At 37.4% G+C, this 20,378-nt stretch overlaps 1 protein-coding gene across 2 annotated transcripts in view; it reads left to right on the top strand.

Moving 5' to 3' along the window:
- Nucleotides 1–4,236, top strand: part of ATP6AP2 (ATPase H(+)-transporting accessory protein 2) — a 50,967-nt gene extending 46,731 nt beyond the window's left edge. For both annotated transcript variants that reach the window (XM_089108034.1, XM_089108033.1), the window contains exon 7: nt 3,999–4,236. In XM_089108034.1, the coding sequence (XP_088964160.1) occupies nt 3,999–4,078 (80 nt within the window). In that variant the 3' untranslated portion in view covers nt 4,079–4,236. The remainder of the gene's footprint in view (nt 1–3,998) is intronic.
- Nucleotides 4,237–20,378: the final 16,142 nt, after the last annotated feature.

Genomic DNA, 20,378 nt, shown 5'->3' with positions numbered 1-20,378 from the left:
GAATTCTTCAGCGTCGCGTCGAAGCGAGGAAGATGCCTTGCATTCGATTTCCTTACCGGTCCGGATGACAAAGGGCATCTTTTTCTTCTTTTAGCCGACTGTTCCAGTTTATCTTCGTCATTATCGCCTTTACATTCGCTGAAGTCGCCCTCGGTTGATCGCCAAAGATCTTCAACTAAATATTCAGCTACCTGAAATTTGAAGTGGATCAGCTGATCGTAGGGTTTGTTGCCTTTGATTGAATCCTACCTGTTGAGTAGTCAGGCATTCGAAAAAGCCAAATCAATTAAATGGTGAAGAACTCGAACTGGCCACTTTTTTGTCCTGCTGCTGAATCTGTAATAGATCACAATGCGGTCACAGGGTTCGACTCCGCCCATGTACTTGTTGTACTGTCTTACCACAAGAGGACTCGGAATGTCTACACATTTTCTTTCAGACTCGTCGTATCTTGATACAGGTATCTAGGGTTCTTTGCCATAGCAGCTTGAAGCTAGAAAAATGGGCTTGTGGTCGTACCACTGCGTAATAGCTACAGCTCGATCTTCTCGCGTGAACGTAAAGGACGTCCCACGTCCAATTCTCTTTAGTTACGATCGGTCTTCACTGGGGTAAACCTTCAAGTCGATTTTTCATGACTGTGCCGGTTCCATTTATGCGCTTTTCTGATATATTGTTCGAGCAAAGACATGCTAGTGAAGTACCTATCGAAGAAAAGGTATGAACCTTCACTTAGATATTGGCATAGGTGTAGCACAGCGGCACTGCCCAGACCTTTAGCTTGTAGTTCTGGCACAAAGGTTGTCTTTGCTTGATAGATTACGAAATCATACACCAGACCTGATGAGCCAGCTAAAACGAAGTTCTTCAAGCCAAGAAGATTTGGCTTATTTGGTACGTACTGCTTCAGGCTGCATCGCCCAGCAATGGGAATCATTTGCTCGTCAATACGAATGAATTGTTCTCGCTCACTCATCTTGCACCACATTCAGCAAGGGACGCACTTTCCAAAGACGATCATTTCTTTTCGTATCCTCGTCGAACTCGTCATACAAAAGGAACTTAACACTCTGTCTAAGCTTGAAAAACTGATCTCAAGGTATTTTCTTGCAGATGATAGGGACTCGAAATTTCTTGCTCCAGAACATTCGAAGACGAGGAAACTTCAGGTTAATCATGACGATTGAAATGCCGAAGAATACCTTCATATCGGAGGCACTAGAGAGCAAAGATTTGTTTGTGACCTTCTGGTAATGACAATTCATTGCGAAAGCCATTGTCTCAAAAGGTGAGTCAAGGAAATACTTCAAAAATATTCGTGTGGCTTCCAGCTTTTTCGCTGACTTGAATCTGAGTACAAGGGAAGGTATGAATGATGCTCGTTCAAGGTATCTGAACTGATCCACTTTTTGTGGAACTTTTCCTGAGCGTCTTGTTGGTATGGAATCAGTTGTGAGTGCTGGAATATACTGCACTTTGAGACTCTTCTTCACTATCAGAGGACACTTGGTCTGCATCTGTTGCACATGTGTTGCCAGGTAAACACCACTCAGGGTCGGTTTCGTCTCTGCTATCTTCTAAGTCGCTGATACCGCTGTTTCCAAGTAAGGACAAGGTTTTCTCCAAGGATACTGCAAAAGAAAGAAACTGTTGGTGCTTTATACCTCACAGTAGGAAACTTTAGACATACTACAACTCCATTTAAATAGCCTCACTGAAGAAAAAAAAAATGTTAGGCCTAACCAGAAAAAAAACTTAGCTCTAAAAATACAAGCTTCCAACCCGTTGGACTTCTAAGGTAAAACCGAATGTACAACCCATTGTACAAGACTGAAAGTCCTTTTGCCAGATGGCAGCAATAACCATAAATGCGTTAAAAATCAAACCTGTCAATTCTTCGGTCTTAAAGTATATTGCCTGATTTTTTTCTCTGGTCTAGCCTATCTCTTTATATTTTTTATCTAATTTCTTATCTTTTGACCTTTTTCGCAAGTTGATTTTCTTTATTTCGCTGACTCCTGGTTCGGCCTCCATTACTATTACTGGACTGAAAAAAAAATCACAGATGGCAGCAAACGCCTCTTGCGGAAAAGGAGACAATCTTTAAGTCCCTATGTGCAGTAAGCTGGACGATAAAAATTCGTAAACGAATATACAACCGGTTGGACATTAGGTCCCAGGAAGGTATAGTAAAAAATCGATATTGGCTTATTCACGCCATGATTAAATCTTTGATTAAAAGGGAGGGGAATATTTCCTCTTTGAAAATTAGTATATCAAAGCCATCCAAAGAATACCATAAACAAAAGGAGTGAGGGATGTATATGATATTTTTGTGTATTTTTTGTCCGTAAAAATTCAAATATTGAAAAAATATATTTCATTTTGAGTAAAATTTGTATTTATATTGTAAAAAAATCGATACTAGACCATTTTACGCCTTGATTAAAAATTCGATTAAATTGGGAGGAATATTTCTTCTTTCTAAATTAGTTAATCCAAACTTGATTTCTGTACGTTTACCGCCTTTTGCCCTACAACGAGGGAATCAAGTTGAAACTTTCAAGGACAGTTCTTTGGGGGTTGGAGTGAGGTGCCTTTAAATTTTATGTTGGAAAAAAGGGGTGGCAAAGTAATTTTTATTCGATCCTAGTAAACGAGCATAAGCTTCTTCTTTTTATGTTTTTTTTTTAACTAAGTTTAAGTTTTTTTTTTTTTACTTATGGAAAAACTTTAACTTAAGGAAAAGGAAAAAATTAGTTTAAGTTTGAGGAAAAACTTGGTTTAAGGAAAGTTAGTTTTTTTAAAAAACTTTTCATAAGCTTCTTCTTTTTATGTTTTTTTTTTAACTAAGTTTAAGTTTTTTTTTTTTTTAATTATGGAAAAACTTTAACTTAAGTAAAAGGAAAAACTTAGTTTAAGTTTGAGGAAAAACTTGGTTTAAGGAAATTTAGTTTTAAAAGGCCTGGTAAGGATACCTTCTTCCAGCTTAGTATGATGTTGAACTTAATGTGGCTTTTTTGTCATTTTGACGTTTTCATTAGTTTTTTTCGTCGATCTCCTTCACTCTCAGATTTCTATAGCCAATTTTCTTCTTACCTTTAAAATAGCACCTTTTTATGCGATGAAAAATTTTGCGTTAGATGTTGTTTTGGAAGCAAACCCAATAAAAGGTAAAGCTTTTTAGAAATAGTCAGTTTTAAAAGTTTATTTCTGCCTTTATCAAAGATTTTAAGCGTTTTTGAGATTATATGGCAAAAATTCTGCAGTAGCCAATTGGTTTAAAATTATGTACACGAAATATCCTGGTCTCTGAAAACATGATGCCGTATGGTGACACAATCCCCCCCCCCAAACATTTACCTGGTAAATGCAAAACGAATGGCTCTAATATACAGCAACTTGCAATCTTTTTTCTCATCAAGTGCATTCAGCTGAAACTCTAAAAATCCGTGCAGTATAACATAGTCCTTACGAAATATTGAGAGACAGTTGCGTGTTCGCACTGTTTGTGTTTGGGGGCCTAAGGCGTCAAAAACTACATTTTTCGATCAGATTCTTTGACTGTTTACGATGGGGTCTTTTGACCTTTATGAAGGGAGCAATTTCGACTATTTTCCACTTTTTCTGAAGTTTTTACAAATTATTACGAATTTGCAACTTATCATCAACAAAATTTGTTATGAAAACAGAGAATGAGAATAGTGAAATTTCCTTGGTTTTGTTTAGTTTTCTTTCTTTTTTTCCTTTTTTGTGTATTAATCTTAATATAGTTTTTTTTTTTTTTTTTTTACAACATTTCCACGTATTTTTTGAGCTTACCTCAACAATTTTAATATTGTCCTTGTTTATTGTTTCTCTGATGTTGCTCTTTAAAACAAAAAGAAATTGCCCGTCTCGTTTTAAGGAAGGGCGATATTTGGTTATTTCAGAAATGTCTCTAGTAGCAGCTAAGAATAGGGTAAAAGTAGACTAACATTTGCTTCTTTTCTTAATAGTATTTATTGCGACGATGGACCCCGGACGTGACTCCATTATCTACCGAATGACCAGCCAAAGAATAAAGAAAGATCAGTAGCTTCGTTCACTTCTTCAGTCCACCCTTTTGATGTTGTCCGTTTTCTTCTTTCCACCGTTATTTCCGTTGATGTGTTTTTGTTGTCTGTGCTTATGGAAATAATTCCTCGTTATGCGTCTCATTTTGTTAAATAGCGTTTAATAAAAGATATTCATATACTCCTGCGAGTGGGCTTTTACAAAATGGCACCAATGAAAGTAAAGTTAAGCCAAAACCAGGAAGTCAAATTTTCGCAATTTTAAGGAAAACAGTTTCCTGGGTGAAGTAAAAAATAAACTCTGAAGAAATACGGATGAAGTGTTTTTTTTTTGTTCCAAATGGGGTTGTGATCTTACGTATATATATATCATTTCCCTAGCATACACCTAGATTCAGGGTATATGCTACGAGCTTGCATGCTGATTATTTGTCTCGAAAGTACATCAAGTTTTAAACGGATAGAACCACTTCAAATGGTTTTAAGCAAGACTCTACCCAGTGAAGAAGGGAATTGAAATGAGCATTCAAAACAAAACCAAATCCATTTAATAATCTGAATACCAGACCTGCTGATGTCCATATTTCTATGCGTATAAAGTAAGATATTTTTGAAGTTGTTATTTCTTAAAAAAAAAAAATTAACCACGACCTGGTGCTATTTCTTCTACAAGCACAATTGGGCCTAACATATATTATTTGAAAAAAACTACGTTTTCTAAAGAGTTAAAGAGGCTGAGTTACAAGGTCGAACCTTAAAACGTTCAGGGATTAGGAGGCACAATTGGGGGGCTGCCGCCCCCCAAACCTCCCGCTTTCGCAGCCTTTAAATAAAAATAAAAAAAGTTTTTGAAACTGAAAGTAAGGAGAGACATTAAATATTAAAAGGAACAGAAATTATTCCGTATATGAAAGAGGCTGTGCCCTCCTCAACGCCTCGCTCTTTACGCCAAAGTTTTTTATTGTTTTAAAAAATAAAGTTGTGAGACAGAGTCAAACTTTAGCGTAAAGAGCGAGGCGTTGAGGAGGGCACAGCCTCTTTCATATACGGAATAATTTCTGTTCCTTTTAATATTTAATGTCGCTCCTTACTTTCAGTTTAAAAAACTTTTTTTTTATTTAAAGGCTGCGAAAGCGGGGGTTTGGGGGCGGCAGCCCCCCAACTGTGCCTCCTAATCCCTGTACGTTCTAAGGTTCGACCTTGTAACTCAGCCTCTTTAACTCTTTAGAAAACGTAGTTTTTTTTCAAATAATTTCTGCACGTTTTTGTACAGTTTATTGCTTATTATTGCTTGACTAACTGTTAGCTGATCGTGTCAGGAGTTAAAGTTGGGGGGCTGCCGCCCCCCAAACCTCCCGCTCTTGAACATTCTTGTGTTAAGGCTTTTAATTCCTGAATACTCAAATCACGTCGTACAGGGTGCCTCCTAATCCCTGTACGTTTTACGGTTCGAACTTGTGACTCAGCCTCTTTAACAGCCCCCCAACTGTGCCTCCTCATCCCTGTACGTTTTAAGGGTCGACCTTGTAACTCAGCCTCTTTAAGTCTTTAGAAAACGTAATTTTTTTCAAATAATTTAAAAAAGAAAACAGTTTCTTTTTTAAAGTTTAAATTCAGTATATAAAAAATTTGCTCTGACGGTGAATCGAACCCGGGTTTTCCGCCTGACAGTCTGAAGTATCAACCGCTGGACTAATGAGACAGAATTGTAATTTTTTTTAGTAAATCGAATCTATTTTCGCAAAGCAAATACCCACAAAACTTGATATTTGGTTTTTGGAAAACAGGGAAGAAGTGATCGGATTGAGCTGAAATTTCGAGGATAAGCTCCCAGGCCCTAGGAAAGCTTATCCTATAAACTTCAGCCCGATTAGACAACGTTAACGGGGGAGGGGGTGTGGTGGGAAAAATTAACATGGGCTATTATAGGAAAACGAGGTTTTTCGTAAATGTAAATTCGGGGGATAATTTTTTCGGTCTGAAAATATCAAAAGGCCCTAACAGGTCGAATTCTGCTTCGAATGAGTCCTCATTCACCCGGATCAGTTGCCAACTGTGGCCTGTAGGCGTGGATAACAAAAAAAAATAGAAATGAAGTTTAAGTGGCTATATTTGGTTTTTTTTAAAACAGGGAAGGAGTGATCGGATTGAGATGAAATTTCGAGGACAAGCTCCCGTGTCCCAGAAAAGCTTAACCTTTAAATTTCAGCCCAATCGCACAACGTCAAAGGGGGGCTGTGGTGGGAAGGTCGAAACTTCCGGCCCAGTTTACCCCATGAAGACAAAGTCGGAGGAGGATCAAATTTTGCACGTTTCTTATTTTGAGCTTGGGCTACAAAATGCGATCACCGCCGTCTCTCTGCGGCCTCTAGGACCTGAAATCGCTTAACATTGTGGTGGGTCGCCTCTTTATAGAGGCACAAGTGTGCCTCCTTGATAAAGTCGGAGGGGGGTGAAAATTTGCACGTTTCTTAGTTTGAGCTTGGGCTACAAAATGCGATTACCGCTGTCTCTCTGCGACCGCTAAGACCGGAAATCGCTTGCGGGCTCTTATAGGAAAACGAGCCCGCGTTTTCGCGGGCTAGCCCGCTTATAGCGGGTTCTTATAGGAAAACGAGGTTTTTCGTAAATGTAAATTCGGGGGATAATTTTTTCGGTCTGAAAATATCAAAACGCCCTTACAGGTTCAATTCTGCTTCGAATGAGTCCCCATTCACCCGGATCAGTTGCCAACTGTGGCCTGTAGGCGTGGCCAAGAAAAAAAAGAAATGATGTATTTTAAGTGGCTATATTTGTTTTTTTGAAAACAGGGAAGGAGTGATCGGATTGAGCTTAAATTTCGAGGATAAGCTCCCGGGCCCTAGGAAAGCTTAACCTCTAAATTTCAGCCCAATCGGACAACGGTAAAGGGGGGATGTGGTGGGAGGGTCGAAACTTCCGGCCCAGTTTACCCCATGAAGATAAAGTCGGAGGAGGATGAAATTTTGCAAGTTTCTTAGTTTGAGCTTGGGCTACAAAATGCGATTACCGCCGTCTCTCTGCGACCTCTAGGACCTGAAATCGCTTAACATTGTGGTGGGTCGCCTCTTTATAGAGGCACAAGTGTGCTTTAAGAAATCGTTGCTTCAGGACTCGAATTAAATAATTACCAATGATAGTATCTTCAAAGGTAGGTATCTTCAAAGGTAACTAGGTATGTTTTCAACGGGATATTGGTGTTTTCAGCAGGATTCAAGGAATTTTCGACTAATCTGTTAAAAAAAATATCGTTGTTGTTGTTTTTGAACTGCTCTTTTATGTATTTAACCGAAAATATGTTGCCCTGAGCGCTTAGATATCATCATAGGCAGCGCTATTGCGCTGCCTAACTAAAGAACGATGTTGGCACAATGTATTATTTATTTATTGTTTGGTTTTTCTTAGACCAAGGTACTTCGTATCGAAGGAGTTGTCGTAGAAACTTCGAAAAGGGCTTATTCGACTAGAAATTGAAAGGGCTAGTGCCCTTTTTAATAGTCAAAAGTGATTGGAGGGCAAATACACCCCTCCCACGCCCATCATTTCCCCAAACACATCCAATCAAAATTTTAAGATAGTCGTTTTGTTTAACATAGTCGAAGGGTCCGGAAATAATATCTTTGAGGATGACAAGCCCCAAGGGTTGTAAGTTATGCCCTGGGGGCATATAAGGTTTTTTATAGAAAGTGTTGTCGTAGAAGCTTCAAAAAGGGCTCACTGGATCGGTAATCAGAAGTTTTAGTGCCCTTTTCAAGATTTAGAGTCATCAGAGGTTGTATACACCCCCCCCCCCACACACACACCCATCATTTTCCCAAACAATTCCGATCGAAATTTTGATGTAGCCATTTTATACAACGTAGTTGAAAGGTCTAGAAATTTTGTCTTTGAGGATAACACCCCACCTCCCACACACCCCTCGATCAAGGGTGTTAAGTTATGCCCTTGGGGCATATGAGGTTTTTATAGAAAGCGTTGTCGTAGAAACTTCAAAAAGGGCTCATTCGATTGGAAATTCAGAGGACTAGTGTCCTTTTTATTAGTAGAAAGTAACCGGAGGGCAAATGCTCCCCCCTCCCAGGCCCATCATTTCCCCAAACACTTTCAATAAAAATTTTGAGATAGTCATTTTGTTTAACGTAGTTGAAAGGACATAAAGAAAGAAAAACGAGCAAAAATGGGGCTGTTTCGTTTCGCGCTGAAGAAGAGAGGCGTCTGTCCTCTCGAAATATTCGCTTTGTTGAGTTTTTTCAGTATTTTCATTTGGCCTTTAAAAACCCCATTTTTGCTCGTGTTTCTTTCTTTATGTTATGTCAGGCCAATGTGGTTTAAGAAATTATCGTACTTGAAAAGTCCGGAAATTATGTCTTTGAGGATCGTAACCCCCCCCCCCACAGCCCTCAGGGTAAGGGTTGTAAGTGATGCCCTGGGGGCATGTATGGTTTTTATGAAAGCGTAGTCATATAAACTTCGGAGAGGGCTCATTGGATTGGTAATCAGAAGCTCTAGTGTCGTTTTTAAGAATGAAAGTAATCGGAGAGCAGCTACCCCCCCCCCCCCACACACACACACGTCGTATTGTCCCGAAATGCATCTACTAGAAATGTTGAGATAACCATTTTATTCAAAATAGTCCTAATATCATATAACAAGGCTTTGGTTGTTGCAACAAACCCCCAGAGCCTGGGGGCAAGGGTTGTAAGTTATGTCCGGGGTATTTAAAGTTTTTATGGAAGGATGGTTGTATGAACTTTAGAGGAGTCTCATTTGATGGAAAATTGAAAGTTTTAGTTCCCTTTAAGAGTCAAAAAGTGATGGAGGGCAGCTAGCCCTCTTCACCAAACGAATCTGATGCGTTTGAACCCCCCCAGTGCCCTGAGGATAGGGTTGTAAGTTATGCCATGAGGGCATATAAGGTTTTTATGGAAAGGGCGGTCGTAAACTTCAGATGGAGCTTATTTGATTTGAAATTGGAAGTTATAGTGCCCTTTTTAAGAGTCAAAGTGATTTGAGAGCAGCCAGCCCCCCCTCCCTTCCACGCTCATCATTTCTCTTAACACTCCCAATGAAAATTTGTTGGTAACAGTTTTGTTCATCGTAGTTAAAGGGTCTAGAAATTATGTCTGTGAGGAAGACACCCCCCTTCTACAGCTCTCAGGGCAAGAGTTTTAAGTTCTGCCCTGGTCGCCTATAAGGTTCTTATATAAAAGGTGGTCGTATATGACTTGAAGAGGACACATTGGATTGGTAATCAGAAGTTCTAGTGCCCTTTTTAAGAGTCAAAGTGCAGCTAACACCCCCCCTATCCGCAAAAATACGTCGTATTTTCCCGAGATGCAACCAATAGAAATTTTGAGACAGTCCTTTTATTCAAAATAGTCCAAAGACCATATAACAATGCTTTAGGGGCTGATACAAACCACCAGAACCTGAGGGCGATGGGGTTTAAGTTATACCCCTGGGGCATTTAAGGCTCTTATGGAATGGATGGTTGTATATACTCTAGACGAGGCTAATTCGGTTGAAAATTGTGAGTTCTAGTTTCCTTTTAAGAGTCAATAGTGATGAAGGTCAACTAGCCCCAATCCCCCGAACTACCCCTCTTTTCACCAAACGCATCTGATTGAAATCGTGTGATGGCAAATCGTGTGTCGTGTCCTTTCAATATATAACAATGCCTTTAGGGTTGACACAACTCCCCCAGCACCCTGGGGCAAGGGTTTTAAGTTATACCATGGAAGCATATAAGGTTTTTATGGAATAGGTGGTTGTATTAAATTCAGATGGGTCTCATTTGATTTTAAATTGGAATTTATAGTGCCCTTTTTAAGAGTTAAAGTGCATTGTGAGAAACCAGCCCCCCCCCCCCACGCCCATCATTTCCCAAAAAAAAAACTCCAAACAAAGTTTTGAGACATCATTTTAAAAACAGCATTGTTGAACGGTTCAGTAATTATGCGTTTGGGGATTCACCTCCCTCCCCGAGGCCTCAGGCCAAGGGGTGCAATTTACGCAATTTGTTCATTATTTACATATAGTATATGTTATTGAGAAAAGGTATGCATGTTTCACTTCTACTTTCTCAAAATACAAAGGGCATTTAGATGAGTCTTTCAGGAAATGTTGAAGGGAGTGTTGAACTAAATCATAACATGTTAATGTTTAAATGGGTTGTCAAAAAGGTGTAACGCAGGAATGACTGAGGATATTAATTTCGAATTTTCTGGAAATGATAAGGGAGATGATCAATTGATCAAAATGTCAATATTTGCAAGCTACTACAACTACTGCTGCTTCTACTGCTACCACAAGTACTATTACTACTATCACTAAAACTAGTACATCTGTGGCGACTACTACTAAAACTGAGAATATTGAAAACAATATTTGAGGGAAAGTTTAGGGGAAACTTGAACTAAATCAAAAGGTACCATGTGTATAAAGATTGCTTATACGTCTGAATCAGCAATATTTTTGGAACGGTTTATCATATCTAGAGGAAACTTCAGGGACATCATAAGTGGAATGTTCAATTGACCAAAAGGCAAAATGTACCTGCTACTACTGCCATTAATACTGCTGCTACTACTGTTACTACTAACAATCAAACACTATTACTGCTACTACTACTATGATACTAGTACAATTGAGACCACACTTATGTAGGTGAAAATTTGACAGAATATTGAGGAGGAATTTGGACCAAAAGGCAATATGTGCACACTAATACTACTGCTACTGCAACATTTACTAGTTCTACTACTACTATTACTATTGCTCCAACTACTACTTCTGGCGCATCTACTTGTAGGGCTATGATCGTTAAGGTGATAATCTCAAGAATTATATGAATATACAGGTGATCAAAAGAGCAAATCGACAATATCATAGCAATGGCAAATTGTTTTAAGTTGAGCAGTCATATTATTACTCTGACCACTATTACAACTATACCTAAGGGTATGAAGGTGAAATTTTCAGAGAATATTTCGGACAATTTCTCTTTTACAGATGACAGCCTGCCATCCGTATGCTGGTTGTCAAAAGAGCATACCAGCAATATCTTAGGAACAGTTTCGTGTGTGAAATTAAAACTTACAACGCTTGTTGTGGGGGATGTTGAACTAACCAAAAGACAATGTTTGCACTATAATACAACTGATTCTACTCTTACAACAACTACTACTACTATTATTATTACTGCTAGTGCTACTAAAGCTAAGGCTACTACTATTAACTCTACTCCTACTGCTACTATTATAACTACTGGGGCTACTACTATTAATAATAAACCTAAGGGTATTAAGGCGAAAATTATGGGAAATATTGTAGTTGTATTGAAATAAATCGAAACACACAATGCCCACGTAGGTTGTCAAGAAGAGGTATCAGCAATGCTTCAGGACCGGTTGATGGTATTAAGTTAAAAATTTTATCGTGTGTTAAAGGGGATGTTGAAAAAAATTGCTATGTGCATGCTCCTACTGCTACTACAACTATTGCTACTACACAAGCAAAGGGTACTAAGGTGAAGCTATCAAGGAATATTTAGGCGGAGGCTGAACTAAATCAAAATGACCTATGATCATGTAGATTGTCAATAGGGTGACACAGCAATATGACAATTACGGCTTACGTTATTTAGACCTTTCAGGGTAAGATGTGACAGATTTTGAACTAGCCAGAAGACACTATGTGTATACTTTTTATACTACTTCTACGGTTCAGTTAAATTTTGATAAAAAATTTTAGGGGGAGTTTCAATTAAAAAAAAAACTATGCGCTTGCAAGTATTAAAAGGGCATATAAGCAATATCATAGGCAGCGCTGCTCTTTCATGGACTTATTTTTCATTTTACTGAAAAAAATTAATGTTTTCACTTTTATAACTTTAATAAATAAAATATTCTTAACATTTTAAGGAATAAACATCAGCATATGTATATTTAACTGACAATGCACATTCATTTGTATTTTTTCAGTAAAGTGCAAATTATGTTCTGGCCTTGGAAAGGCATAGGGGTTTTGAGCCCTACTCATGTTAGTTTCTGCTCGTTTTGAGCTTTACTGGGTTATTTATTGTAATTATCGATGCAGATTTGTGGTAATTTTATGCTTGGTAGATTATTTGATTTTATTTTTGCTCTTTTGTGGTTTAATGAAGTTCTTTACTTTTATTCGAAAAACTCATTTCTTGGGAAAAGTTTTTCTAATTAATTTTGGAAAAAATCGGAAACGAAGCAGATAAAAATAATACAGAGCGGTCGCAGAGGGTCGAGTCTTGTTTTGCCAACACTTTGTGATTTACTTTTATTACCAACTATTTTTGAGTAACCCTCTGGAATTTAAGCTTAACGTCAGAAACCGTACGCAAACAAAATTACCGTCAGTAATTCCTAGTCTTGGTTCCCTACCTCCTGATAGACTCAGCTAAAGCCATCGAAAAACGTTTAGGACTAAATAGCAACCAAAAAGAAACCTTAACGTTCAAAGAAGGAACTCAAATTTATCAACGTTCGGGGAATGTCCAATAGAAGTAAGATGAGATGTAAAAAGAGATAGAGAAGAAGAGGTGAGAGCTAAGAGGTAATAAAGTCCAATAGACGTAGGAAGAGGTATAAAAAGAGGTTGAGAAAGAAGAGGCAAGAGTTACGAGGTAACAAAGTCACATAGAGGTAAGAAAATCAACAGAATCAGAAATTTCCGTGTATGTGGGACTGATTAAGAGGATAACCTCCACGTAAGCTAGGTGTGAGACATCAGTATTTCCCAAGAAGACACACATAGTTTGCGAATGGAATGATAGCCTTCCCCCCCTCCTCCTCTTTGTCTCACGCCCTGCCTCATGCGAATTAGAGTATGTGAATAAAGTGGCTTTTAGACGGAGAAAATAGTTATCATACACAATGCTTAAAGAATATGGATAATTGAAGAATTAATAAAGTTGGAAGCCAGAGAACAAGCTTGAGTGAATAGGGAGAGAGCTTGAGTATGCAGGAAATCAGTTTCGTTCGGAGGGGTTTGGATTGTCAGCATGCCCATGGATTTTTTTTTCTTCTCTTTTAGTCCAATCTTTCAAAAGAGGTAATGAACTCTATATATCTGCTCTTAGATTTTTCACCTCCCCTCCATGCCTCAGCTTTTCCCTAAAATTAAAATTTTAAATCGAATTTTTCTTCACACTTCAATATAGAAACAACAACAAAGAAAGTGTGTCTTGATTCGAGGAGACACCAAATTCTTTAGAAGCCTAGCCAAGCATGTTTCCGAGAAAGAAGTGCTAGAATAAGCCTTGGATACAGCTGTAAAAATTCAGAGAAGCTAGGGACTGTTCCTTAGATAAAATCTGAAAAGCAGTTGCTTTCTAAGCTTTGTGGGAGTGTGAACGAAGCAATTGAGAAACAGTTTCCATTGAGCAGTGAAAGATTAAAAATAGCGAGTTTATTAGATTATAAATTTGTTGCATATCTTATTTTTACGACCTATTTCAACTTATCTTTTTCTGAAATAGTATAACAAATATCTTCAGTTGTGCGCTGTTGGTGCTTAAACAACGGAAAAGTCTGGCGGAATTTTATGCTAACCAACCGAATTTTCGGAGTTCACGATTATATCGACATAATTTCGAGTAGTAAATATTGTGAAGTAGCATCTAGCTTATGCCTAGTCAAGGCTTTAAAAAAGCTTAAGTGCACTCTACATCCACATTGTCGACATCAATTCTAGAGTTTGACATTGTTTGTCTTGAATACTGACGAAGTCAGCTGAAAGTACTCTCGGAAGTTTATCAAGTTTTGCAAGAATATTCAAGGTAGATGTGTGTAAATTGCTGAATTGACGGCAATTCCATGACTAGTGCAGGGACCCCTTCGTAGAATAGTTGTGTGCTATTCAGCACACAAGGGGACGTATTAATGGGACTCATTATTTGTAGAATAGGGCCCCTTTACCGGAATATTTAATGATAAAGCATCGTCTGAACCAGTGGAAGCTTAAAGAAAGTAGAAGGTTCGTGTGCTGCACGTTGTGTGAAATGAAAATTAGATTAATTCGTTTGGCATTTGTCCATTGTATACAATTTTGTCATGTGGGTGTTTCTTCATAGGTGGCTTGTAAATTTTGTAGAGAAGTGCTGCCAATAAGTAAATCAACTAGTGGTGTACCACAAGAATCATGCAAGGAAAAAAAATCAGCTAGAGGATCTGCAAAAGATTCAAGACAATCTAAGAAATATGAAAACGATGTAGGAAAAGTAGAAATAGAGACACAAATGATTGAGATACATATGGCTGAATAGAAATGAAATTTATAATTAAGAATTATTTTGAAAGCTTGACGCATCACGAATTGTCAAACAATGGGCGAATTGTGAAATCATTACTAAGGTTAGTCATGTATTTTTTGCTGAAACAAATTTCTATATGTTTGTAATTTAACCCATTAATGTTACTGATGGCTTCATTAATATCGTTTTAGTTATGCAGAAAGGTGTTCCCTGGCTTTTTGGTGAAATTGCGAGTTGACTAGTTAAAATAGTGTGTAGTATGTATAAACCTTTGTGGGAATAATGTGAATATATGAATCAAACTGGGAGTTTAATCCCCGCTATAAGTAGTTCTTGCAGTTAGTCTCTGAGGTCATGACGCACACGCAGAGATGTGCAAACAAAGTCATTAATCTAAAAAAAGAATGTGTAGGGTAATAGTGAAAAAGGGAAAAAGTTTGATTTGGTCACGCTTGTTTCAGACGAGAGGATTTTCTTGCCAACAAAGTCTTCAATGTCACTCTCACAATTGCCGGAAAAAAAATGTGTAGGTCGTCGGGACTAAAGTGTAGTCATCCGTATTAGAACTATCGCCGAGTCGTTAGGAATTCTCCTTCAGCGTGATTGAAGATGTAATGTCGAATGGCTACTTGCCATTACATCAAGAGTGCAGGATTGCGATGAGAGCAGCGGTGCTTCGCCAACTGATTGCTGCTAGAGAAAGCCGAATTTAGCTTGTGTCCTGCTTGGAGTACTAGTAAGTAAATAACAAGAGTAAGATACGCCAAAGTTACCAATCTTATGTTAAAAGAATTTGAATGTTAACAATAGACGTGTTATTTTGGAAAAAGTGTAGTTATTTCAACTTGCATTTAAATATTCACCGTGGGGTAAAATAGGTGAAAGATACTGGAACCATCTGTATATGGTCAATGCTGACGTAAACCAGCTCCTAGGAATAATATGTTATCCCCGTGCACAAAGTGTTGGCCACACGAGGCCAGTACAATTGGGCACTTTCCACCTCCCCTATTTTCTGTTCAAATTTTACTCTTTACTCCCCCATAAGATTCTCCCTTTTTGAACCTTTTTTGTAGCTTTTTCCCATCTCAATCAAGTACGGGAAAGCCTGTTTCAGTTTGATTATTGTTTTTTTTTTTTTTTTTTTTTTTAAGAAAAATATACAAAAGAAAAGTGTGGGGTCAAAAATAGATGGTTTTCTTAGGTTTTCTGTCGTATTTTGAAAAAATGGAGAACAATTGTTTTGAAGAACAATGAGTGTTTTTGAGAGCACAAAGCCATTGGCATAATGAATAGACATGAAATCAACTTTCCAACCTCCTGCAGCGAAAATAGGTTTTTTGCTATTCTAACTCATTTTTAGAAAAGTCGCATGCTACAATTTCATTTCTTAGAAATAAGTAGATCTAAATACAAATTATTCCCTCCTCTAAGCAAAATCAGACATACAATCACAAAACCAATCAATGAAATTAATAATAAGATGATCTCTAATGCTCCGAATTATCTTCGAATCCGTTAAGAGGAATAGTTTTTAAGTGAGACCAAATACAAAACAAATCAACACTTTACCTCTCCGAACATCAAGATTGGGCCGACGCAGCGTTTTTCAAGTTAATAACTACCGTTTTTTCAGCCCGAGTAACTTTTCGGCCAAATCTTTACTTCGGAAGGTTTCGAGACTCTGGCTCATTTTGAGGGTTTTTAGTTACAACTTATTTAAGTTTCAGAGTTTGACTACATAATTGAATGTTTGTATAAACACTTTCTACAGACGTTTAAGCTCATTTAATCTCCCTTGACATACCTATTGATGGCTCGGCGTAGCAAAAAAAATTGTCTGGGTTTCTATTCCTCGGAAGGTAATGCATGCTTCGTAACTTTAAGTACCATGGATATCAAAATAGGAACATTTTTTGTTTCCTTGACCTATCATTGGTCTATTCATATCTGAAAAGAGCGATTTTCTAAGACTTCTTTTGGTAGTTTCAAAATTCAGGAAGTTTTTGAGGTATCATCATTTGTCAGCGTTGCCACCTTGAACCCTAAAAATATTTAAAGCAAAACTAATTAGTTAAATTTGACAACACTTTTCATTCTTAAAAATCAGATATTAACAATTTTTTTTATTTTGAAGGGCAACTACACCTTCAAATAAAAGCTGCATCTCTTAAGCCATTTAGTGTCATATCTTTCAGCACATTTTTTCTGATTTTCGCCGACGTTTCCTATTTGAATTGGCACCCGCTTCTACCAAAAACTGTAACTGCATCCGGGGGTCTTTTTCTTTAAAAACTGAATTCCTGATTTTTTAAAGGTATATATGATTGTGTAAATTCCCTTTTAACCACTTCAAACAATCAAATTTAGTTTTCACTGTCCTTGGTTCTTCAAAGGATCACATTCTACAGTCCTAAGATTAGTTTTAAATACACACAGATTGACCCGACATACACGCATCCTTCCCATTGAAGTCTCGATATTTAGCAGTTTTTTTTCAGTAATGTCGTACATTTTTCTTGTAATTTACTTTTTTTGTGCTTTTGGAATGTGCCCCGGTACTTGTTTAGAATCCAGTAAACACACGGGAAAGACCGCATCGAAATCTCAAAGATACAATATGAAAAACAGGTTTTCGCTGCCTAGTGAGGTATTGCTCACTCAGTGACAAAGATTTAAACTTTTGTTTTTTGGAGTTGAAGGGGCATAAAAAAGGTACCTAGGTTAGGTTAGGTTACGTATTTAATTTATGCTATGCTTTACCACCCCCCCCCCCCCCCTTGTTTCTGAACTACTATATTTTCATCCTATTTTGTTTTATTTCATTAGTATCAACGAAACTTCACTTATCGCGTGTTTACTGGATTCTAAACAAGTACCTGTGTCCCTTCCCCTTAAGCAATTTCCCTGCATAAGTACCGGCAGATGATATCAAACGACTGAAAATACACTTAAATCACGGAACACAAGTCCTTAAGTTGTGAAACATAAAATCGTGTGTCTGTTGTCACCTAGCTGTAGTTTTCTCTATTTTTTCTTAAGAGAAAATAAGTTTATTTTGCAATACCACTTAGAACCTATTCGATGAGAATGTTTTTCCAAGTTTATGAACACGATTGCTATCCTCACAAAAACTAGATAGGATTTACGAGCCCTTGGGTCTTAAATATAGATTATTTTGTCCTCGAGACTCGATGACTCTGACACAAAAATATGTGTCTTGACACGTTGAGCAGAGGAGAAAACAAGGTGACTCATCCACGGCTCTCTTGTATTTTTAACATAGAGAATGCTGAAAGAATGATTAACGGTTCCATAAATAATCGTAAACTTAAAAACAGAGAGAGTTCGGAATAATAACATGTATGACGATTTTGCTTTCTGAACAAAAATAAACAAAAGTTATCGACTACATGTCAGGGTTATAGTAGCAGCTGCAGCCTCGTAAAGAGCGAACCAAGGCCCAGAATAGTGGAAATTTAAAATAACGACTTTTTGAAGAAACTGTCTCATTACAAATATTTTGGTACTTTCCCATTTTATGGGCCTCTAGGGTTAACCGCTGTAGAGAAGGCAATGATAAAACCCGTTTTTTGACATGTTAACCGCTGTAGACTAGGCAATGATAGCGTGGTTTGCATTTTCGTATAGGATATTAAACTGTTTTTTTGTGATTTAGGGGGGGGGGTACCTAGGTTAGGTTCGGTTAGGTTACGTATTTAATATATGCTATGCTTTACCCCCCCCCCCCCCTATTGTGCAAATATATAGCCCAAATTTGTTTCTAAATTATTATATATTCATCATATTTTATTTCATTAGCATTAGCCAAACTTGACTTTTTAGAGAGGCCCATAAAATGGGAAAATATCAATATTTCTCATATAAGACTATTTTGGAAAAAGTGATTTTCGTTTGGATTCAACCAAACTGTAGTTTGCAGTTACGAAAAGAGAGTTTGATAATTTAAAAAAGGGCCTGATATCCAGTGGGGCGAATTAAAAAAAAAAATTAGAGGGGAGGCAAAATGTACTTTTCAAAATCTATTGGGGCGATTTTGTTTGTTTTTTTGTACTGATTTAGTAGCCGGTAAACACGCGAGAAGAACCGCATAGAAATCTCAAAGATGCTACATGAAAAACAGGTTTTCGCTGCCTAGTTAGGTATTGCTCACTCCGTGACAAATATTTAAACTTCAGTTTTTTGGGGCTGAAGGGGCAAAAAAAGGTACCTAGGTTAGGTTACGTATTTAATATATACTATGCTTTATCCCCACCTCCACCCCCCTAATGTGCAAATATATAGCCCAAATTTGTTTCTAAACTATTATGTTTTTATCATGTTTTGTTTTATTTGATTAGCATTAACCAAACTTCATTTCTCGCGTGTTTACCGGCTAGTAAATAAATTTTTTTTTCAATGGAAATGCCACAAAAGATATTCAGTGTCTAGAAGAAGAAATCTCCCCAATTTCCGTTGCTGCTGACACTGCTCGAAAATGACGCCAAGTTGAAATTCACCTTCAACAACAAGAGATCACATTTTTTTTCTTTGCATAGTTAATACTAATGCGTTATTTATTCTTTTTTTTCATTTTTTTTCCATTATTAATAAACAGCAGTAAAAAAAAGCGGATTTTGGCTTAACACAAAAAGATCTTGATTAAGAGATAGGACCCCCAACCCCTTCCCCTTTCAAATTTGATGTTGAAGTGCCAAAATCTAACTGAGGAATACAAAATTTTTGGTACCTGTTTAGAATCCAGGCAACACGCGAGAAGTGAAGTTTGGTTAATGCTAATGAAATAAAACAAAGTATGATAAAAATATAATAGTTCAGAAAGGAATGTGGGCTATATATTTGCACATTAGGGGGGGGGTAAAGCATGGCATATATTAAATACGTAATGTAACCTAACCTATAGGTACCTTTTTTGCCCCTTTAACCCCAAAAAACTAAAGTTTAAATCTTTGTCACGGAGTGAGCAATACCTCACTAGCCAGCGAAAACCTGTTTTTCATATATCATCTTTGAGATATCAATGCGGTCTGTCTCGTGTGTTGGTCGGATTCTAAACAAGTGCCAAATTTTTGAATACCAGAAAATATGCGTAAAAACAGACTAGATCAACTAAATACGCTGATTTTCAGACTGGATGGTAAATTTCTTGTTGAGAAAAAAATATATTATGACGCATTTTAAGGTCATGTAGCCAATAGAACGCTAAATTGCGCTAAAATTTGACAAGTAAAAACTGCTAGCCAACAAATGTAGTCACAAAGCACAATAAAGCACGGGAACAAAACTAAATTTTTGCTAATTGAATCCCTAAGGAGCTCTTTGTTTTTGCAATTCCTGTATATTTAGTAAATATTTGGCTTTTTTTCTTCTGTTTCAGCAAACGTGGGCTTTTCAGTCGAGACTATTCAGCCCTTTTCCTTTTGACTCACTCTGTGAGTTGAAATGAGCTACTGCATTGGTTGCTCCTTATTTATCTTGAATCTGCTTAGATATCTTGCAGTAAATCTTTTGATTCTAGAAGTTGAAATATCTTTACTGAAAAGACAAAATGTATTCTTTTTCTTCCTTTTACCAAATCTCCTCCGTCACCAGTGGTTCTTTTGAATTTTTTAGGAACACTCCGACAATAAAAGCCGAAAGCCAGTGGCGTCAATCCACCAAAGCTTAGGAATGAGGGGCGGTCAAAACGTATTTTTTTTAAATCTAGTGAGGGCAATTTTTTTCAATGAAAACACAAAAAAAACTGATTTTCAACGAATATACCCCCAAACAAAGTATTTTCAAAATCATTGGGAGAGGCCCCCCCAATTAACTCCCATGAGTACGAAGGGAGAGATTGGGCTAATAAATAAAATATAGAGACAATCTCACCTTCATGACTGTTCTGTTTACGCTTTTAGCAAAATTAAAATGTTGCTGAGGTGTGGATTGACGAATGGGCATAATAAAACATTGACCGAGACTCTCTATGTTTCTGGGGGAACATTAAAATTCTCAAC

This window comes from Artemia sp. Qi Xiang Cuo, chromosome 2, assembly GCF_049724085.1.
Source record: "Artemia sp. Qi Xiang Cuo chromosome 2, ASM4972408v1, whole genome shotgun sequence".
Classification (NCBI taxonomy): Eukaryota; Metazoa; Arthropoda; class Branchiopoda; order Anostraca; family Artemiidae; genus Artemia; species Artemia sp. Qi Xiang Cuo.
Note: the sequence above shows the minus strand (reverse complement) of the source record. Positions and strands in the feature narration are given on the sequence as shown.